The 24,079-nt window shown below is 37.6% G+C and overlaps 1 protein-coding gene across 2 annotated transcripts in view; it reads right to left on the bottom strand.

Annotated features, from left to right (window-relative positions):
• UNC5C (unc-5 netrin receptor C) overlaps positions 1-24,079 on the bottom strand; it is a 437,515-nt gene that overhangs the window by 115,043 nt on the left and 298,393 nt on the right. For both annotated transcript variants that reach the window (XM_004387005.1, XM_012558632.2), the window contains exon 4: positions 4,800-4,903. In XM_004387005.1, coding sequence (XP_004387062.1) covers positions 4,800-4,903 — 104 coding nt within the window. The remainder of the gene's footprint in view (positions 1-4,799; positions 4,904-24,079) is intronic.

Below are 24,079 nucleotides of genomic sequence, written 5' to 3'. Positions count from 1 at the left end.
ACCTTTTCGTTAGCAGCCAAGGCACAGTGATTTAGAGCTACAGCTGCTAACCAAAAGGTCAGCAGTTCGAATTCACCAGCCGCTTCTTGGAAATCCTGTGGGGCAGTTCTGCCCTGCCTTAGAGGGTTGCTATGAGTCGGAATTGACTCGACAGCAAGAGGTTTGGTTTTGGTTTGTCCCTGCCAGGTGTTAAATACTGAAATACTTCCATATTTGCTGCTAAATAACTGAATGACCATTCCCTGTTCCCTATAGGCTCCCTGGAATCCCTGGACCACCCCATGATCCAGTAGCTAAAGAGTTTATACTTGACATAGCAAAAAACCTTCAAGACTGTTCTTGTGCTAAAGGAGTTGTTGTTGTGTGCCGTGGAGTGGATGCTGACTCATAGTAACTCTACAGAAGAGAGAACTGCCTCATAGTGTTTCCTAGGCTGTAAATCTTTACAGGAGCAGACTGTCAGGTCTTTTCTCCTATGGAGCTGCTGGTAGGTTCTAACTGCCGATCTTTCGGTTAGCTGCTGGTGCTTAACCATTGCGCCACTAAGGCCCTTTAAGGGAGTGGTACAGTTGTTAAGAATTGTTTCAATAGCACCTCTAGATGTAAAGAAAGTGTTTGGCAAGAATGAGGAAAGAGCAGCCAAGCCTAGAGGCCCTGTGCTTCACCCCTGGGGTCACCACAACATAGATTTTGTTAACTGATGAGTATTGATGGCGTTCGTAAGTCAAACCTGTCAGTACCTGGAGAGATGGAGTATAATGGATCCTGGGTCGGCCTCTTTCTCCTCTGAGACTTTTTCATCTCTCTCTTTCCTTGGACTCTGAAAAGTAGATCTAACTAACAGTAGCCTCAGCCCAAAATTTCATCTTTGGAAGAAAATATGAGAGTCAGTCCAGTATTTGGGACCGTGAAGACTAAATGAGCAACGCTAGTTTTAAAACTCAGGGTAAGAGCAGCAGTGCATCATGGATATTTACACTAATAAGTCATCTGATAGCCTTGTTAAAAGGGCTTTTCCTTGTTTTAAAGCTCACAATATCATCTTTTTTTTTGTAGCATTTATGGACTTGAATCAAAGCAATCAGTTACAGAAGACAGGAGGGCATGTTGGTGATCCTTAATAAAACAGAAGCTTCACCTCTGCATACCCTCCAGTGCAAGCAGAGTGACTTCCGTGGAAGGTGCTCGGTGACTATTTTGACTTCAAGAAGTTGAATTCAGTCTTCAGGGAATCAACAGGAGATAATATAATAGTAGTACTAATAATGGTCAACATTTCTTGAGTGCTTTTGGTGTGTTCTAAGTGATTTTCATATATCATCTCATTTACACCTTAGAACAACGTTATGAATAAGTACTATATCTCTCTTTTACAACTGAGTAAACATAGGTATTGAGAATTTAAATATCTTGCCCAAAGTCAAAGAGTTAAAATACGGTAAATCTTGTATTCAAACCTGGTGTTCCGTAAGGAAATCATATTAACATTCTATAATAAAGAATTAACCAAAATAAGGGAGAGAATGAAATGTTATAGATAGGGCTAGATCATCATTTGCACCAAAGGTGATGCCATCACAACTTAAAAATTAGATTTCTGTGGAACTTACTAACCTGAATGAGAAGGAAGAAAAATATTGCTCCTAATATTCTACAGAGGATCTATGGACAACATCCTCAGTGGAGCTAGAGGAGCTATATGCTTATAAAACAAAGATCAAATTAAATCAATCAGCCATGTATTCACTGAACATTTGTTATCTGACTTTGCCAGGATCATTTGCCATGGGATACAAAGAAGCACAAATACCTGCCTATCTTCCCTGATATCCTAGGGACTGATTCTATTTATGGTAAATTACAAGTCTACCTGTTGGTTTTCCTTTTTTTCTTTCTTATTTTTAAATTGTACTTCAAGTGAAGGTTTACAGAACAAATAGTTTCTCATTAAACAGTAGTACACATGTTGTTTTATGACATTGGTTAACAACCCCACAACATGTCAACCCTCTAACTTCTTAACCTTTTTTTTTTTTTGGTGAAAATATACATAGCCAAAGAGAAACCATTTCAAAAATTTCTACGTGCACAGTTCAGTGACATCGACTATGCTCTTCCAGTTGTGCTGCTATTCTCACTTTAGATGAAGGTTTACAGAACAAAATACTTTCTCATTAACCAGATAGTACACATGTTGCTCTATGACAATGGTTAACAATCCACTACACGTCAACATTGTCCTTACTCAACCTTGGGTTCCCTATCACCAGCTTTCCTGTCCCCTTCTGCCTTCTAGTCCTTGTCCCTGGACTGCTGTGCCTCATTAGTCCCGTTTTGTTTTATGGGGCTGTCCAATCCCTGGCTGAATGGTGAACCTCGGAAGTGTGGTTTTCCTTTAAGATCAACATTTCAGTTTATGCTATATCTATCCTGCAGGATTCCTCAAAAAATAAGTGAAATACTAAATAATCATTGTTTTTATCTTTAAATTAAAATAATCATGTAATCCTTCAACTCACCAAGTTACCTTTCTTCCCTTTCTTTTTAAATTTATCTGTTCCTCCTGAGCAAATGGCAGTTGTAATGTGTCATGTTAAGATATTAGTAGGGTTGAGAAGAATTTACAAAGGAGTTTATTAGTCTGCTCTCGAGCATGTGTGTTTGATCTTACTTCTGACTTCAAAAAATGAAAAAGAAATGTGCATTAAGTATAGTTCTTTGCATGTCAAATGGGTATATGATTTTTGAGCTTGTCAAGTGTTAATTGGTCTCTTCCCCAGTTATGATACAAATAAAATTCACAACCAATTAGTTTGCAGTCATGAATCTTTACTCCTTGACAAAGTGAACCATTTTGCCGAGGAGACTAAAAATATGAAGCAATTATTAGAATCCCCTCACTGAAAGTTTTTGCAGGGATCATTTACCTTTAAGGAATTTCGAGTAAAAACGAGGCTGGAGATCCATGTTACTCATGATATATTTTGTCTTTAATGTAGTTTAATGGAGGAAGTTTGTATTAGAATTTTAGATATACAACTAAGGAGACAGATGCAACTATTAGTAATAACTGAAATGAAATATCAACATAGAGGAGAATGTCTTCTTTCTAATTGGACTAAGTCACACTGTGTCTCAATGCTGGAAGATGGTTTTGGTGTTGTTGAATGAAACAGCTACAATTATGTAAAGTCTCTGATAAGGTGCTAGAAAACCAGGGTACACTAGTTACAAGGCAAAAAAAAAAAAAAAGTTCTTTCAAAGTTAAGAAGAAAATCTCATTAAGAGCGCCATCTTGAGTTTATGCATTGATACGTTTAGACATGAAAGACTGGCAAAAAAAAAAAAAGTAAGATTGGTAAGGTTGTGTCTAAATTTCTAATTAATTTGTTGTTATTATTTTTAATTTGGAGAGCATAATCAGACATTTGATTTGATTGTCATGAAGCCAACTAACTAAGCTGACTTCTTCCTTTGTTTCAATCTTTAAAAATAAAAAAACTATGAGACATCAAGTAGTAAGTGCACTGCTGATTACTAACAATTTTTTTTTTTGCACAGTGTTGCAACTCTCAAGAGTATTACTTTGCAACTTCATATATGGGCAAAATTCAGGTATTGACTTTTCAAAACATCACCTGACTGAAGTACAAGCCCATATTGCAACAACTGAAAAATGCTTCTTTAGTAATGATTCCAAATGATTCGGTGTAGTTTGGAAGCTAACAAGCAACCACCAACAAAGTGGCAGCTATGTCATGCGCTGAGTTAAAGTGTGCCTGGGTTTGTAGGATCCAAGATCATCTAGAAGAATACTGTCTGATTCAAATTAGGATGTCTCTTAATCATCATGGAAACCCTGGTTGGCGTAGTGGTTAAGAGTTACGGCTGCTAACCAAAAAGTCAGCAGTTCAAATTCACCATCATGTAAAGAGTAATGTTTTTTAGAGCTTCAAATTATCAGTTAACTAATGAAGGACACAGTATTAGATTATTTTCCTCAACTTTATGCTCTAAGATGATGGTGAATGTATCAAGGAGAACATGGCACTCCCTCTTATTGGCCTATCTTCCAGAGACGAGGCATTTTCAAAGGACACTATATCGCTTGGTGTTAATGGCAAGTCCTAGTATGAATCTGATTAGTGATACTTCATCGGCAGTCAATCAGTGGTGTTGTTAGTTGCCGTTGAGTTACTTTCGACTCATGGGGATCTGTGTGTGCATAGTAGAATTAGGCTTTGTTTTACGCAGAATCAAAAGATAAAAATGAAGAGTTTGATGGAAACCTACAGGATGAAACTAATTGACACTTGCTTCAAATACCTCTCTTACATGGTGTTAGATATGACTTCTAAGAATATTCATGATTACGTCATGGAACAGGAAATACATATGTGGGGCATACACATCTACACACACACACACGTATACACACACACTTTATACACTTTTTTTTTTTTTGCTTATTACCAAGAATAATAGTAAAATTTATGGGATACCTTCTATCTTTATGATAGGTGCCAGATAAAATAAAGCAGTGTCTCTGATTTCTTGAAAGAGAATGACAAAATTAAACCAAGCTGCCTGTGGCTCTGTCCAGTGGGGCATTCTAATTGACTTCTAAGTCATTAATCAGTTCCCAATCAATCTCTTTTGCCAGTAGCAGGCAGTTAGCACTCCATTACCATCCATTCATCATGCCATACCCTAATTCACTGTGCCATTAGCCACAGATTAGGCCTCTATTAGAATAACTGAGTGCCAACTGCTAAATGCAAAAAAATGTTGTTACTCACCTCAGCCATTGGGATGCCTTCAGGTGGCCGACACTGGAGCAAGACTTCCTGTTCCAAGGACACTTCTTTTCCTAGCGGTTCCTGCTCAAATGTCTTCCGTAGATCTGGGAAGTACAGGTGATAAAGTATATGTCAAAATGAAATAAAATTTAATCAATTATAAAAAGTCCAATAAAAATTCCTGGGTTTAGTATATGTGCCTTTGTATTTTTTATTTCTTTTCAACTACATGTTGTTAGTAATCTAGGTTATTATGTTCTGTGTGGTAGAATTTATTAAATTCAGAGGCTATAAATTATATCTACTTTAAACTTCAATGGGATGGTTTGGAGGTCTTCATATTAGGAAACAATAAATCAACCCCCTCCCCCCAATAAATAAATATATAAAACAAGTTGTTGTCAAGGTGATTCTGACTCATGCTGACCCATGTGTTTCAGTGTAGAACTGCACTCCATAAAGTCTTCAATGGTTGTGATCTTTTAGAAGTAGATCACCAGGCCTTTCTTCCCAGTTACCTCCGGTGGATTCGAACCACCAACCTTTCAGTTAGTAGCCAGGGACTTCTTAAAAACAAAAACCACCACCACAACAAAAAACCACTGCCGTCAAGTCGACTCTGACTCATAGCGACCCTACAGGACAGAGCAGAACTGCCCCACAGGGTTTCCAAGGAGAGGCTGGTGGATTCGAACTGCTGACTTTTTGGTTAGCAGCTGAGCTGTTAACCACTGCACCACCAGGGCTCCTTTAAGAACCAATTAACTGTGTCTCTTTTGTAGTCCTTGATCATCAACTATGATGATTACATTTTTAGTCAGAAAACCACATTCTCATTATTTTTCTATACAGAGTCCCTCATGCACATGACTATTTTACTCTCTTTTCACAATAGATACAATTAAAGTTGTAATAACCCTGGAATATTTGATCAATAAGTTATAAGTAAATTTCTGTTTCAGAGTTGAAAATAGAACACTGGGGGCCCGAAAGAATGAACATAACTTCTTGAAGATGCTCAAGCACAAGGCAGGGAATAGAGTAATATTGGGAAGAATCCAAAATATGTCAATATGTAATCATGCATGTGATCTTTCTTCAGTTCGAAAATTAAATAGTCATTCTGCTCAAATATCCCAAGTACCTAATTATGTATGTATATAAGTTACAGTTGCTACAGCAATCTGCAGCATAGTTTTCAAAACCATTATAAATGGACCAAAAAAAAAAGTTAAAAACTAGTTTTTCATTTTAAGCAGCAAACTGTTTTAAAAAAATGATTGTGTCATAGAACTTGGAATCAGTTATTTTTTTTTTAAAGACTACACACAAACTTTATTTCATATATGTACAGTTTATCTGCCTCCAATAAAAATTATTGGAAAGTTATCAACTGGATTTTAATAATTAAATTAATGCTTCTATACCTTCATTTCATACCCCTGATAAAGACATAAGAATCTGAAAGTACCATTTCAGCCTATTGAATTAATGGATAGCAACACAAAGGCTCTGGAGGTATATCCTGAACGTCTTCCAATGACCTACCAGAAAACACTACCTGGAAAAATACATTGAAAAAAAATCCACCGTTACACACTTGCCATTTTGCTAAATTTATTGTGAGAAGAAAACTTTCAGACCTTACGGATTATGGGAAAATGATGGGTTCACACAGATCTGAGGAATGATAAGGGAGTCTCTAGACAATGACAAAGCATCTGTCAGAAGGTCATTCTTGTTTTGATTATCAAGAAATTGAGCATATGGTGGAAATAAACCTTTAGAATCCACAAATTAGTAGAATTTGAAAGTGATCTAAGTCATAGCCTTATATTACATATGAAGGACATGTTTTACCAAATTACCAAAAGTCCCACAGCAAAATAATCAACGCTGGTTTAGAATACACTGACCTTTGATTTGATACATATTTTGCCATCCCACACTTTTCTCTAACATCTCTTTTGGTTACTTGGTGCCCTTCCAACATAAATATTAAAATCTTTCCTACTGATATGGTAGTTTCTCTTTGTTTTTAATCTTCACTGAAATATTCTGGCAAAATGTCAAATACTAATAAAAACAAGAGCAGTAATGAATATTTTTTATGGGATAAAATGTTCTTGACAAGGTATACCTTGTTTGTGAAAAATAATTCTAAAAGCGTTTCATCTCATGTGAGTTAGGGCCAAGACATGATGATTGGAATTAGTTCTCCAATCAAATAACATATTAAATCACTCTCACTCACGCTAATCACCATATCACAAAATGTGGGCCGAGAATAAGAAAAAGTAAGACATATATGTGTCAAAATAGTCAAATCAATTTAATCTAATGTTTATTAGTTATTTCTCATTTCTACTCTGTAACACATGGGGTCAGCATGAGTCGGAATCAACTCGACGGTAGCAGGCAGCAGGTTAGGTTTTTTGGTTTTCTTATCGTAGACACTTCATTAGGTACTTAGACGAAGATGATAAGATACAGAATTAAGACTAGAAGGGTGAGTTGAGGTTTGGATGTGAAAAGCCATTCTTGCATGCTAAAGAATGACAAACCCTCAAAAGCTTCTAAGTAAAGGAAGGAGATCAAATGTTAAATATGACCATCATCATGACAGATGGATTGAGATGGGGGTGAGGAGACAGAAGGCATTTCAGAACCCATTTGAATAGGCCAGGAGGGATGATGGAGTCCTGAACTCAACTGGTGATAGTGGACAGGAAGAGAAGAAGGCAGATTCTAGAAATAGGCAAAGATAATGTTATATTATTGTGACTGCAATTCTTAGGTTGGTACCAAAACTGAATGAAATAGTACCAAATTAGGCAGGGAAGTGGGAAGAAAGATAATACATTTATTTTGGTTTATGTTCAGTTCAGTATGTCTGTAAGATATTGGAATGGAAAAGTCCAGTAAGTCCATATCATGGTTTATAAACTTCAACACTATTGACATTTGGGGCAGACTAATTCTTTGCTGTGAGGGGCTATCCTGTGCATTGTAAGATATTTAGCAGCATCCCGGGCCCCTACCTAAAAGATGCCAGTAGCATGCCTCCCAGTCGTGACAAAAAAAAAAAAAAAAAAAAATCCCTTAAGATATTGCCAAATAATGTCTGAAAAAATTACACTTGTTTGAGAACGATTAGCCTAGAGCTGAAGAGCCCTGGTGGCACAATGGTTAAGCGCTTGGCTGTTAACCAAAAGTTTGGTGGTTTGAACCCATCAGTAGCTCCCAGGAGAAAAGGCCTGGCGATCTGCTCCTGTAAAGATTCTAAATCCGTTGTCATCGAGTTGATACTGACTCATAGCAACCCTATAGGACAGGGTAGAACTGCTCCATATGGTTTCCAAAGAGCGACTGGTAGATTCAAACTGCTGACCTATTGGCTTGCAGCCTGGCTGTTAACCATTGCGGCACCAGGGCTATAAAGAGTAGAGCCTAAGAAACTCTATGGGGCAGTTCTACTCTGTCCTATAGGGTCGACCTGAGTAGGAATTGATGCGATGGCACACAACAACAGTCTAGAACTAGGAAAAATAGTCCCTGTTGAAGATTTGTGATTCACTGTCTTGGAGTTAGCTGAAGCACTGGAAATAGTTGACATCCCCAGAGGAGACAGTGCAGAATAAAATTCATTGAAATCTCTGAAAAGAAAAGAAGACACCAACATTTAAGAAGAAAAGCCGCCAGCAAATAATGGCATAGAGTGAACAAAGAGTTGGGAGAAAAACCCAAGAGGTAAGTGTCACAGGAGCCAGGAGCAGAATAAAGTATTAAGAATTGGGGTGGCCACCAGGTCAAATGAAGCAGAGGGTTCAAAAAGGGGTCATTGGTTTGGGCAATTTAGGAGTTGAGGAGGGTGAAGGCCGGTCTGATTCAGTTGAGTCAGTTGAGGGTTGCCTGGGAATTGGGAAAGTGAACATCATGAGGACCTACTACTCTTTTCCAAAACCTTATGATAAAAGAACTGGGCAGCACCAAGTCTGTGGGCAGTACGCTAAAATTCTTCTTCAGATATGGTGTAATTTTTGGCCCTCTTTTCAAATTCCTGTCATATGAAGGCACAGGTTATGTAGATCCTTGTTTCCTAACTGAGAATAGTGATGCCACATCAGAGGCACATGTTTAACAGACAGGTCAGACTGTAAACCGTCAACAAATACTATATAAGTATTTTACTTTAATGGTTTCACTGTGAACTCTGTATAAATTTTATCTAATTTCTAAAATGGTCTCATACTTAACCCCCTTCGAGGTAATACTTCTTCCTGAAGAATGCTTTTAATTCCTGCCACAAAACCTCTTTTCTAACTTTCAGATTGTGTAATGAGCATAGAATACATTGTGGCTGTGCAGTACGGCAGCAGCTCAGCGCAGTATGCTTCCACACTACTCTGTCAGCAGTTGGTGGATAACGTTTTAAGCACATCCTTTATATATCATTTGGAGAGATGTGATAGAAGGCAGGCCAATGCCTTGCAGGCAGAGAGAACACAAGGGTGACAAATGAATAGGCATGAAAAACAGACACTTGTCAGCTAGGAATTAGATGTAAAACAGAATGCTTCAGAATAATGTGGGCATTCTTGTCAAAGAAAGATGAATTTCTGCCCTTGGAAGACCTTTAGGATTCTACAGTTCTGTTTTGTTTTCATTAGTTTTAAGGCTGCTACTAAAATAAGTATCAAGTCCTTTCATTATAACCTAGATTACTTCTGCAAAGTCAACTTGGCCTACCTCTGATTTAGTCATTGATTCTACCAATTAAAAGAAAAAAATCAGCCTTGTCCTATGCATGCATTCAGAGAGCTATTTACTTAAGGGCATGAATATTGGCCTACTAAATCCATACAGCAAAATCCAATTAGCAGATGTAGAATCAGACCTGAAACTATATGGATTTCTATTTACCATTTACACATTAATCAGACAAAGTTTTTTTTTTTGAACATACACACACAAAGTCTATTTTTTATTATAGAATTTTAATGCTTTCAATGAATTTTTTGCATAATAATAAAGACTGTGGTTACAAATTATCTATGATGTAGAATACACTAATTCATAACATTCTGCGAACATTGACTCTGCTTTCTGACAATGTGGTAAACAGAAAAGAAGGCTAACTGAGAGTTAGGAGACTTTCTGGCCTTCACATACCTCATTTGTAAAATGAAAGTAAATGTCTGGATACTCTTGAAGTTTTATTTTAGCTACAAAGGCCTATGACTGAATAGACTGACATTTTAAATATGCATGTGAGGGAACAAAAGCTCATCCTTTGTGGAATAACATTCTTCTTGGTTGTGATGGCTCTTTACAGATATCAGTGTCGAAGAGAAATAATAGAAGAAATTATTTTTTAATAGTCTAGGAGTTTATGCATCTTTGAAAAAACTGTTTATAATTTTCTCCTAAAGATAACTTTTATGGAACTTTTGGGCACTTGAAACTTTTGGCAGGGCTTTTTTTTTGTTGGGATATTTCTTTTATTACCATTTCAATCTCTTCTCTTGTTATGGGTCTGTTCAGATTTTCAACATCACTTTGTTGTAGTTTGGGTAGGCCGTGTGTTTCTAAAAATTTATCCATTTCCTCCAGGTTTTTAAATTTGTTGGAGTATAGTTTTTCATAATACTCTGTTATGATTCTTTTCATTTCAGTTGGGTCTGTTCTAATGTCCCCCATTTCATTTCTTATTTGGGTTATTTGCATCCTCTACTGTTTTTCTTTTGTCGGTCTGGCCGGTGGTTTGTCAATTTTGTTGATCCTTTCAAAGAACCAACTTTTGGTTTCGTTGATTCTTTCTATTGTTTTTCTGTTCTCTATTTCATTTATTTCTGCTGTGATCTTTATTATTTCCTTTCTTCTAGTGGCTGTGGGCTTTTTTTTGCTGTTCTCTTTCTATTTGTTCAAGTTCTGTAGTTAATGTTTTCATTTTGTCTGTTTCTTCTCTTTTGATGTGTACGTCTATTGCAACAAATCATCCTCTGAGGACTGCCTTTGCTGTGTTCCAAAGGTTTTGGTATGATATGTTTTCATTCTCGTTTGATTCTAGGAATTTTTTTATTCCATCTCTGATTTCTTCTATTACCCAGTGGTTTGTAAGCAGGGTGTTATTCAGTTTCCATGTAATTGATTTTTTTTCCTTGCTCTTCCTGTTGTTAATTTCTACCTTGAAGGCATTGTGGGCAGAGAAGATACTTTGTACTATCTCAACGTTTGGATCTCATTGAGGATTGCTCTGTGGCCTAAGATGTGGTCTATTATGGAGAACATTCCATGTGCATTGGAAAAGAAAGTATACTTTGCAACTGTTGGGTGTAGTGTTACTATATATGTCTATGAGGTCAAATTGGCTGATTGTGCCCTTTAGGTCTTCTTTATCTTTGCTGAGTTTCTTTCTGGATGTTCTGTCCTTTACCGAGAGTGGTGTGTTGAAGTCTTCTACTATTATTGTGGAACTGTCAATTTCTCTTTTCAGCGCTGTTAGAGTATGTTTTATGTATTTGGGAGCCCTGTCATTGGGTGTGCAGATGTTATTATGGTTATGTCTTCATGATGGATTGCCCCCTTAATCATTATATAGTGTTCTTCATTGTCTTTTATAGTAGATTTTGTTTTAAAGTCTTTTATCTGAGATTAGTATTTCCACTCCTGCTCTTTTTTGGTAGCTGTTTGCTTGATATATTTTTTTTGCATCCTTTGATTTTTAATAAATTTATATCTTTATTTTTAAGATGTGTCTCTTGTAGACAGCATATTGATGGATCCTGTTTTTTATCCATTCTGTCACTCTCCTTTTCTTCATGGGTGCATTTAGGCCATTTACATTCAGTGTCATTATTAATAGGTGTGAGTTTATTGCTGTCATTTTGTAGTGCTTTTTTTTGTGGTGCTGACATTTTCTTTGTTCCTCTTACTCTCCTGTGCTGAATTTCTTTTGCTTGTGGATTTTTTTTCATTTCTTTTGTTTTTGTAGGTTTTGTTTTTACTGAGACTTTATGTTTTTCTTCTTTATTTTGATGAGTAGATTTGTTAACTTTCTTTGTGGTTACTTTGAAACTTACTCTTATCCTCCTAGGTGTGAACCAATCTGTTGTTACTCAGTATTGCCTTCCCTTCTTCTCCATTAGAAGGTTCTATACCTACGTCGTTTATTACGTCTTTTATTGTTCCGATGTTGTTGTCCTTTACAGATTAACCTCTCTGGTTCTCTGTTGTAATTCTTTTGGTTTTGGATAATCCTTGAGCGTTCATTTCCTAGGTTTGTATCTGGCTGGTACGATCCTGCATCCTAGATTCAGCCTGTGAGCTGAAATTGTTTGTTCTCAGATCTAAGGGCTCCCTTTAATAATTCCTGTAAGTTTGGTTTGGTTTTTACATAGTCCCTTAATTTCTGTTTATCTGGAAATGACCTAATTTCACCATCATATTTGAATGAGAGTTTTGAAGGATATATTATTCTTGGCTGGCAATTTTTTTCTTTCGAGGTTTTATGTATGTCATCCCATTGCCTTCTTCCCCGCATGGTTTTTGCCAAATAATCTGAGCTTAGTCTTATTGTTTCTCCTCTGTATGTGACTTTTTGTTTTTCTCGAGCTGCTCTTAGGATTGTCTTTGGTTTTAGCCGGTGTGATTATGATATGCCTTGGTGATTTTCTTTTGGGGTCTATCCTATATGGGGTTTGTTGAGCTTCTTGAATGGTCAGCTTTTCATCTTCCATGATATTGGGGAAGTTTTCTGTCAGTAGTTCTTCAGTGATCCTCTCTGTTTTCTGTTTTCTTTCCCTGTTCTGGAACTCCAATCACTCAAAAATTTTTGCTTTTGATTGTATCCCACATAATTCACATGGAGCCAGGTATTTGAGAGAAAGGAGGGGAAGGTGGTGTGAGGTAAGGAAGAAATCTAAAGAAGCAGAAAAAAGCAACACACCTTCGTGGGTGGAATCCAAGCAGCACCGGGATGAAGCTTGTGCTTCCCAGCCAAGAGACTGTGGCCGCAGGAAGCAGAGGAGGCCGTTTCAGGGTAAAGAGCGTGGGGGTGAAAAAGGGTATATCACTGTTTACTGGTTGTTCTGTCTCTTGCTGGAAGCTCTGTGAAGCTGCTTTCTCGTACCCCCCGTTCTTTGATGTCTGATAGGAGTCCAAGATGGCAGATCCATGCTGCGTTAGCTGATGGGGACCTCTGCATGTATCTCTCCCCACTCTCTGTTCTCGGTCAGTTTCTTATTCCATTTGGTGCTTGGCTGAGTTCTTTATCTCTTCATTTGCTGCTTAGGGTTTCAGGATTGACATGTGTCTCTGTTTGACATAGTTTTTTGGATCTTTGCTGTGGAGGAATGGTGTGGTGCTTCTGCTTATAGCACCATGTTGCCTGGGAGTCAAATGCATCATATCTTAACTGCTAACTCTTGCTTAGTGGGGACCTTCCAGAGTCCTGTGCTGGGGAGGATCCAGAGGCCAAATCTAGACTCCACAGAAAAGTCTATCATAATCAAGTAGCTGTGGACACATGAGCTGGAAGAGAAGGCAGTGGTGCCAGATTTTTATGATTACTACTCTAAAGGACAGGAGTCGAACACTGATCATATCTACTCATAAGAGTTTCCTTCTTTACCTGAAAGAGCCTCAGGTATTTGTACAGAGTAACTGTAGCGATGAAGACTTTGATTTATAAAAGAGTATAGAGACATTTTTTAACCGACGTAGTTAACAAAAATTACAGGAATGAGGACAGAGTGTCTTTTCAGCTGTCAAGGCACTATGTTTTTCTGACTGAAGTGCTAAAGTTTACATTTAAAATGTTCATTAATCTTCTGAAGTTCTAATTTATTGTCTCACTTTCTTTCTAAAAGTAGGTAAAGTAGCCTAAATCAATAATTATAAAATATTAATTCAGAAAATGTTATGTATGCAGTCCTATCAGCTGAAATGACTTTGCCTGCCAAGGTCTCCTGGTCACTGTTCTTGGTCGATTATCTGAAAGTCAGAAGATGGGGAGAGGCCAGAGGTGGGGAACAGGAAAGTCTTGGGGATTGTGTTTGAGGTGGAAGTGAGGCCACAAGAATTATTAATGCAACTTTGACATTCTCAACATTGAACTTGCTGGATGAGTGGTGGCAAAAAGATAGCCCTCAGGCACAATATGGCCCACCAGTTTTTTGGTTTGGCTCTCAAAAAGAGTTGCCCACGCAAGTGTTTTGTTAAAGTTATTAGTTGGAAGCATTTATAAGTTTAAAAAAATCATAAAGAAAACCATTACCATAAACTAAATAAACCTATAACAAAAGAAGAGATTGAAAAAGTAATTAAAAAGCTCACAACAACAACAACAACAAAAAACCCCTGGCCAGAATGGTTTCACTGGAGAATTCTACCAAACTTTCAGAGACGAGTTAACACCACTACTACTAAAGGTATTTCAGAGCATAGAAAGGGCTGGAATACTCCCAAACTCATTCTGTGAAGCAGGTATAATCCTGATACCAAAACCAGGTAAAAACACAAAAAAAGAACATTATAGACCAATATCCCTCATGAACATTGGTGCAAAAATCCTCAACAAAATGCTAGCCAATAAAATTCAACAACATATCAAAAAAATAATTCACCGTGATCAAGTGGGATTTATGTCAAGTATGCGGGGATGGTTCAATATTAGAAAACAATCAATGTAATCTATCACATAAATACAACAAAAGAGAAGAACCACATGATCTTATCAATCAATGTAGAAAAGGCATTTGACAAAGTCCAATACCAATTCATGATAAAAACTCTCAGCAAAATAGGAATAGAAGGGAAATTCCTCAACATAATTAAGGGCATTTATGCAAAGCCAACCATAAACATTATCCTAAATGGAGAGAGTCTGAAACATTCCTCCTGAGAACGGGAACCAGACAAGGATGCCCTTTATCACCACTCTTTTTCAACATTGTGCTGGAGGTCCTAGCCACAGCAATTAGGCTAGAAAAAGAAATAAAGGGCATCCAGATTGGTAAGGAAGAAGTAAAAGTATCTCTATTTGCAGATGATATGATCTTATACACAGAAAACTCCAAAGAAGCCTCAAGAAAACTATGGAACTAATAGAAGATTTCAGCAAAGTATCAGGATACAGGATAAACATACAAAAATCAGTTGGATTCCTCTACATCAACAAAGAGAACTTCCAAGAGGAAATCACCAAATCAATACCATTTACAATAGCCCCCAAGAAGATAAAATACTTAGGAATAAATCTAACCAGAGACGAAAAGACCTATACAACAAAACGTACAATACACTATTGCAAGAAACCAAAAGAGACCTGCATAAGTGGAAAAACATACCTTGCTCGTGGATAGGAAGACTCAACATTATGAAAATGTCAGTTCTACCCATAGTGATCTACAGATACAATGCAATCCCGATCCAAATTCCAACAGCATTTTTTAAAGAGATGGAGAAACAAATTACCAACTTCATATGGAAAGGGAAGAGGCTCCAGATTATTAAAGCATTACTCAAGAAGGACAACAAAGTGGGAGGCCTCACACTACCTGATCTTGCAACCTATTATACCGCCATGGTAGTCAGAACAGCCTGGTACTGGTTCAACAACAGATACATTGAGAATCCAGACATAAATTCATCCACCTATGAGCAGCTGATATTTGACAAAGGCCCAAAGTCCATTAATTGGGGAAAAGACAGTCTCTTTAATAAATGGTGCTAGCATAACTGGATTTCCATCTGCAAAAAACTGAAACAAGACCCACACCCCACACTATGCACAAAAACTAAATATAAAATCGAAAATGATAAAGATCATGGAAGAGAAAATAGAGACAATGCTAGGAGTCCTAATACATGGCATAAACAGAATACGAGCTGTCAGTAACAATGCACAAACACCAGAAGAGAAACTAGATAACTGGGAGCTCCTAAAAATGAAGCAGTTATGCTCATCAAAAAACTTCACCAAAAGAGTAAAAAGACAGCTTACAGACTGGGCAAAAATTTTTGGCTACAACAAATCCGATCAGCGTCTAAACTCTAAAATCTACAAGATACTGCAAAGCCTCAACAACAAAAAGACAACCCAATTAAAAAATAGGCAAAGTATATGAACAGGCACTTCACCAAGGAAAACATTCAGGTGGCTAACAGATGCATGAGGAAATGCTTATGATTATTAGCCATTAGAGAAATGCAAATCAAAACTATGGTGAGATACCATCTCACTCCAAGGCTAGCATTAATCCAAAAAACACAAGATAATAAATGTTGGAGAGGTTGTGAAGAGACTGGAACAGTTATACACTGTTGATGGAAATGTAAAATGGTACAACTACTTTGAAAATTGATTTGGTGCTTCCTTAAAAAGCTACAAATAGAAGCAGCATATGATCTAGCAATTCCTCTTCTTGAAATATATCCTAGAGAAGTAAGAGCCATCACAGGAATAGATATATGTACACCCACATTCATTGCAGCACTGTTCACGTTAGCAGAAAGATGGAAACAACCTAGGTGCCCATCAACAGACAAATGGATAAACAAATTATGGTATATTCACACAATAGAATACTACGCAATGATAACAACGATGAATCTTTGAAATATCTTATAACATGGAGGAATCTGGAGGGCATTACGCTGAGTGAATTTAGTCAGTCGCAGAAGGACAAATATTGTATGAGACCACTATTATAAGAACTTAAGAAAAGGTTTAAGCACAGAAGAAAACATTCTTTGATGGTTATGAGGGTGGAGACGGAGAGGGGTATTCACTAACTGGATAGTAGACAAGAATTATCTTAGGTGAAGGGAAGGAGAGCACACACTACAGGGGAAGTCAGCACAACCGGACTAAACCAAAGCTAAGAAGTTTCCTGAATACAGCCAGACACTTCAAGGGACAGAGTAGTAGGGGCAGGGGTCTGGGAACCATGGTTTCAGGGGACATATAGGTCAAGTAGCACAACAAAGTTTATTAAGAAAATGTTCTGCATCCCACTTTGGTTACTGGCGTCTGGGGTCTTAAAAGCTTGCAAGCAGCAATCTAAGATACACCAGTTGGTCCCAACCCACCTGGAGTAAAGGAGAATGAAGAACACCATAGACACAAAGAAAGTATTAGCCCAAGAGACAGAAAGGGCCACATAAACCAGACACTTCATCAACCTGAGACCAAAAGAACTAGATAGTGCCTGGCTACCACCAATGACTGCCCTGACAGGGAACACAGCAGAGAGTCCCTGACAGAGCCGGAGAAAAGTGTGGTGCAGAACTCAAATTCTAGTAAAAAGACCAGACTTAATGGTTTATTGAGACTGGAGGGACCCTGGAAGACATGGCTCCCGGACTGTCTGTTAGCCCAAAACTAAAACCATTCCCAAGGCCAACTCTTCAGCCAAAGATTAGACCAGACTATGGGACATAAAGTTATACTTGTGAAGAGTGTGCTTCTTAGCTCAATAGATACATGAGACTAAATGGGCAGCTACTGTCCAGATGCGAGATGAGAAGGCAGAGAGGGTCAGGAGCTGGTTGAATGGACACGGGAAATCTGAGGTGGAAAGGAGGAGTGTGCTGTCACAGTACAGGGAGAGCAACTAGGGTCACATAACAACGTATATATAAGTTTTTGTATAAGAAACTAACTTGAATTGTAAACTTTCTCTTAAAGCACAACAATAAAAAAAAGAAATTAAAATACCCATTATTTGTGTTAGAAAATAAAATGGAGTATGTGGCCCATTGAGCCTGTAGTCCTATATGTCAGCCTGCAGCTAAGAGCTGAGTGGCAAGAGTGAAAAAGATAGTGGATTGTTTTAGTACCCATGCCTCTATCAAAATTTCGGAAAACAGCTCAAACTTTAGAAAACAAAAAATACGGGTCTTGTGTTTCAAGAAGAAGAAAATCATATGCCTAACTCGCTCCCATTTATGTTACCTGCCTAACCCTTATACACAGGTGAATTTTCAGTTTATGTCCTAGACAACATTAGCCTTCAGCCTGTAGAAAAGCAAGTTCTGCTGAAGCTGTGGAAACACCAACCGGAATTCATTATACACCAGGTGGTAACAACCACAGTACAGGACCAGGTCTTCTTGGTTCCCCACAGCCACTCAAACACCCTCCCTTCCCTAGTGGCGAGCACAATGCCATGCATACAGTGAGTGTTGTAGAAATGGATTAGCCAGTGGTTCCCAGATTTCAGTGGTATGCATAAAATGCACCTGTGGGGACTGTTAAAATTACTGATTCCCAGGGCCCAACAGGAGTAGAGCATCTGAATTTTTATCAAGCACAGCATGGTAATCCCTTAATTTCTCTTTGTGAAGCTCAACCTTTAGTCTTTATCCCTCCTGTACTTGTAATTACTCTGTCTCACTTGGTTATATTTATTTTGACTACTACTAATGAGACCTGAAACCCTGGTGGTGTAGTGGTTAAGAGCTATGGCTGCTAACCAAAAGGTCAGCATTTAGAATCCACCAGGCGCTGCTTGGAAATTCTATGGGGCAGTTCTACTCTGTTCTGTAGGGTCACTATGAGTCGGAACCGACTCGATGGCAATGGGTTTGGTTTTAGTTTGGAATGAGACCTACCAGTTTGTCATACTGTGGTGGCTTGCGTGTTGCTATGATATTGGAAGGTTTGCCACCAGTATTTCAGATACCAGCAGGGCCACCCATGGTGGACACGTATCAGCTGAGCTTCTAGACTAAGACAGACTAGAAAGAAGGACCTTGTAGTCTACTTCTGAAAAAATTGGCCAGTGAAAATCTTATGAATAACAGTGGAACACTGTCTGATATAGTGCCAGAAGATGAGCTCCTCAGACTGGCAGGCAATCAAAATATGACTGGGGAAGAGCTGCCTCCTCAAAGTAGAGGTGACCTTAATGACGTGGATGGAGTCAAGCTTTCAGGACCTTCATCTGCCGATGTGTTACGACTCAAAATGAGAAGAAATAGTTGCAAACATCCATCAATTATCAGAACACGGAATGTACAAACTATGAATCTAGGAAAATTGGAAGGCATCAAAAATGAAATGGAACACATAAACATCAATATCCTAGGCATTAGTGAGCTGAAATGAACTGGTATTGGCCATTTTGAATCAGACAATCGTATGGTCTACTATCCCGGGAATGACAAATTGAAGAGGAATGGCATCCTGCTCATTGTCAAAAAGAACATTTCAAGACCTATCTTGAAATACAATGCTGTCAGTGATAGGATAATATCCACATGCCTACAAGAAAGACCAGCTAGTACAACTATTGTTCAAATTTATGCACTGACCACAAAAGAGAAGAATAAAGAAATTGCAGGTTTGTCCCAACTTCTGCATGTAAAATTGATCAAACATGCAATCAAGATGCATTGATAATTACTGGAGATTTGAAAGCAAAAGTTGGAAACAAAGAAGGATTGGTAGTGGGAAAATATGGCCTTGGTGATAGAAACGATGCCAGAGATTGCATGATAGAATTTTGTAAGATCCATGACTTCTTCATTGCATATACCTTTTTTCACCAACATAAATGGAGACTATACACATAGACCTCACCAGATAGAATACACAGGAATCAAATCAACTACATCTGTGGAAGGAAGCAATGGAAAAGCTGAATGTCATCAGTCAGAGCAAGGCCAGGGGCCGACTGTGAAACAGACCATCAGTTGCTCATACGCAAGTTCAAGTTCAAGGTGAGGAAAATTAGAACAAGTCCATGAGAGCCAAAGTACGACCTTGAGTATATACAGCTTGAATTTAGAGACCATCTCAAGAATAGATTTTGCACATTTAACACTAATGACCCAAGAGCAGATGAGTTGTGGAATAACATCAAGGACATCATACATAAAGAAAGCAAGAGGTCATTAAAAATAAAAGAAAAAAAGAAAAGTCCAAAATGGATGTCAGAAGACACTCTGAAGGTTGTTCTTGAACATACAGTAGCTAAAGCAAAGGAAGAAATGATGAAGTAAAAGAGCTGAACAGAAGATTTTAAAGGGCAGTTGTAGAAGACAAAATAAAGTATTATAATGAAATGTGCAAAGATCTGGAGATAAAAAACCAAAAGGGAAGAACATGTTTGGCATTTCTTTAGCTGAAAGAACTGAAGAAAAAAATTCAAGCTTTTGAATGATCTTCAGCAAACTTTTACTTGTGTGTGATATTAATTATATTGTTCGATAATTTCCGAATTCTGTTGAGTCACCTTTCTTTGAAATGGATACAAATATTTAACTCTTCCAGTCGGTTAGCCAGGTAGCTGTCTTCCAAATTTCTTGGCATAGACGAGTGAGCATTTCCAGCGCTGCATCTGTTTGTTGATCTATCTCAGTTGGTATTTCATGAGTTCCTGGAGCCTTGGTTTCTGCCAATGTCTTCGGTGTATTTTGTACCTCTTCCTTCAGTGCCACTGGTTCTTTGTCATATGCTACCTCCAGAAATGGTTGAACATCGACCAATACTTTTTGGTATAGTGACTTTGTGTATTCCTTCCATTGTCTTTTGATACTTCTGTGTAATTTAATATTTTTTCCATAGAATCCTTCAATATTACTCAAATGAGCAATTATCTTTCACTCTAGAACTCTCTGAGTAGTAATAATAGAAATAATAATAATAATTTATTACATGTGTTTTGTTCTTTAAAATTTTCAAAATCATCTCATATTCAATATTTATTATTCACAAATTATCATAGGATCTAAAATAAGTCAGCATCAGTAATGTAATATTTCATTTATATCTTCTTATTCTGTGAAATTGAAGGATTTTAATTTCCACTAGAATAGTCTGTTGAAGTATACTGATTAGAGAATTCCTGACGCATAGTATCAGTCTATCACATTGCCAAGATTTTGTCTTCTAAAAACAGTTTTATTCTAGTAAATCTTTCTTAATAATGAAGTAGCATTGTTGAGGGACTAAACATTCTTAATAAATATAAATCATTTTTTTAAACTTATGGTAAGAAAGAGTTTATTATCCTCTTCAAAGACAACAGTATCAGCAACCTACTTGCTTAGACATAACAAATCTGTTGCCATCCAGTCGATTACAACTCAAGGTAATCCCATGTGTTGTAGAGTGGAACTGCTATATAGGATTTTCTTGGATATAGTCTTTATGGAAGCAGATTATCAGTCCTTTCTTCTGCAGCACCACTGGGTGAGTTCAAACCATCAACCTTTAGGTCAACAGTTGAGAGCAAACCATTTGCACAACACCCACATCTCTTTGGTGATGTTTTCTCCTAGTCTTCTTCCAATATTAGCAGGGCTCACCATGCTTGGGTGGCAGTGTGACCCATTATCCTCAAAGCTGTGGCCTATTCAGCCTCAATTTTCCTATTCCACACTCACCCTTTTCAGAAAGTGTTAGGCAGAGTTGCTCAAGTGATGTCTCTGGGGAAGACACATGATTTTGTGCCCCTCATGTAAGTAGTCACATTGACGTGGTGTGCTTTCTTGCATGCTGTTTTGGGTAGGTACTTTCCTCCCTCATACTCTGTCCCATGAAGGCAATGACTGTTGGCTAAGTAATTCCCAGTGTATCTGAAATCACCAGACCTTTAATTTTCATCCGGTTTTGTGATATATATTATATTACTCTCTTTAATTTGTACAAAGAACTCGCTGATATTTTTACTACTGGATCTTTTAGAACCCACCCTTCTTCCATTTTCTAACTCCTGCCTGTAAGTATAGATGCTTAGATCTAAGTGGGCTCAGATGGCTTCACTGGAGAATTCTACCAAACATTCAGAGAAGAGTTTATACCAGTACTTCTCAAACTATTTCAGAACATAGAAAAGGAAGCGACTCTTCCAAATTCATTCTATGAAGCCAATATAATACTGATACCAAAACCAGGCAAAGACGTCACAAAAAAGAAAATTACAGACCAATATCTCTCATGAATACAGATGCAAAAATTCTAGCCAACACAATTCAGCATCATATCAAAAAAATAATACACCACGACCAAGTAGGATTCATACCAGGTATGCAAGGATGGCTCAACATTAGAAAATCAATCAACATAATCCACCACATAAATAAGAGGAAAGAAAGGAATCACATGATCATCTCAATTGATGCAGAAAAGGCATTTGACAAAGTCCAACAACCATTCCTGATAAAAGCTCTCAATAAAATAGGCATAGAAGGGATATTTCTCAAAACAATAAAGGGCATCTATGCAAAACCAATGGCCAACATCATTCTTTGCAGCTGAACTTGGGTCCACTGGGGACAACATCATTCTTAATGAAGAAAGGCTGAAAACATTCCCCTTGAGAACAGGAACAAGACAAGGATGCCTTTTATTACCACTCTTATTTAACATTGTGCTGGAAGTTCTAGCTAGAGCAATAAGGCAGGAAAAAGAAATCAACGGCATCCAAATTGGTAATGAAGAAGTTAAACTGTCCCTGTTTGCAGATGACATGATACTATACATAGAAAACCCTAAAGACTCCACAAGAAATCTACTGGAACTAATAGAAAGATTCAGCAGAGTAGGAGGATACAAGATAGACATACAAAAATCAGTTGGATTCCTATACACCAATAAATAGAACAATGAAAAGGAAATCAGGAAAACAATATCATTTATAATAGGCCCTAAAAAAATAAAATACTTAGGAATAAATCTAACCAAGGATGTAAAAGACCTATACAAAGAAAACTAGAAAATACTACTGCAAGAAACCCAAAGGGATCTACGTAAATGGAAAAACATACCATGCTCATGGATAGGTAGACTCAACATTGTGAAAATGACAATTCTACCCAAAGCAATTTACAAATATAATGCAATCCTGATCCAAATATCAACAACATTCTTTAAAGAGATGTAAAAACTAGTCATTAACTTTATATGGAAAGGGAAGAAGCCCCGAATAAGTAAAGCACTACTGAAGAAGAAAAATAAAGTAAGAGGACTCACACTACCTGACCTCAGAACCTACTATACAGCTACAGTAGTCAAAACAGCCTGATACTGGTACAACGACAGATACACTGACCAATGGAACAGAATTGAGAACTCAGATGTAAATCCATCCACCTACGATCACCTGATCTTCGACAGGGGCCCAAAGTCCATCAAATGGGGAAAAGACAGTCTTGTTAACAAATGGTGCTAGCAAAACTGGATGTCTATCTGCAAATAAATGAAACAGGACTCATACCTCACAACATACACAAAAACTACTTCTAAATGGATCAAAGACCTAAATATAAAGCCAAAAACTATAAGGTTCATAGAAGAAAAAATAGGATCAACACTAGAGACCCTAATGCATGGCCTTAACAGGATACAAACAATAACCAACAACACACAAACTCCAGAAGGTAAGCTAGATAATTGGGATCTTCTAAAAATTAAACACTGATGCTCATCAAAAGACTTCACCAAAAGAGTAAAAAGAGAACCTACAGAGTGGGAAAAAATTTTTGGTAGTTACAAGTCAGACAAAGGTCTAATCTCTAACATCTACAAGAAAATCCAACACCTCTATAACAAAAAGACAAATAATCCTATTAAAAAATGGGCAAAGGAAATGAATAGACACTTCACCAAACAAGACATTCAAGTGGCCAACAGACACATAAGGAAATGCTCATGATCACTAGCCATTAGAGAAACGCAAATGAAAACCACAATGAGTTAACATCTCACCCCAGCATTACTGGCACGAATCAAAAACACTGGAAATAACAAATGCTGGAGAGGCTGCAGGGAGATCGGAACTCTTATGCACTGCTGGTGGGAATGCAGAATGATACAACCATTCTGGAAAATGATATGGCGCTTCCTTAGAAAGCTAGAAATAGGAATACCATACAATCCAGCAATCCCACTCCTAGGAATATATCCTAGAGAAATAAGAGTCATCACACAACTAGACAGATGCACACCCATGTTCATTGCAGCATTGTTCACAATAGCAAAAATATGGAAACAACCTCGATGCCCATCAATAGATGAATGGATAAACAATCATACATAGGCACAATGGAGTATTATGCAATGATAAAGAACAATGATGAATCTGTGAAGCATTTCATAACATGGATGAAACTGGAGGACATTATGCTGAGTGAAATAAGTCAATCATGAAAGGGCAAATATTGTATGAGACCTCTATTGTAAAAACTCATGAAAAAGTTTACACACAAAAAGAAACAATCTTTGTTGGTTATGAGGGATAGGAAGGGTGACGGGGGAACTAAACAGACAA

This window comes from Trichechus manatus, unplaced genomic scaffold (assembly GCF_000243295.1).
Source record: "Trichechus manatus latirostris isolate Lorelei unplaced genomic scaffold, TriManLat1.0 scaffold00178, whole genome shotgun sequence".
Lineage (NCBI taxonomy): Eukaryota > Metazoa > Chordata > Mammalia > Sirenia > Trichechidae > Trichechus > Trichechus manatus.
Note: the sequence above shows the minus strand (reverse complement) of the source record. Positions and strands in the feature narration are given on the sequence as shown.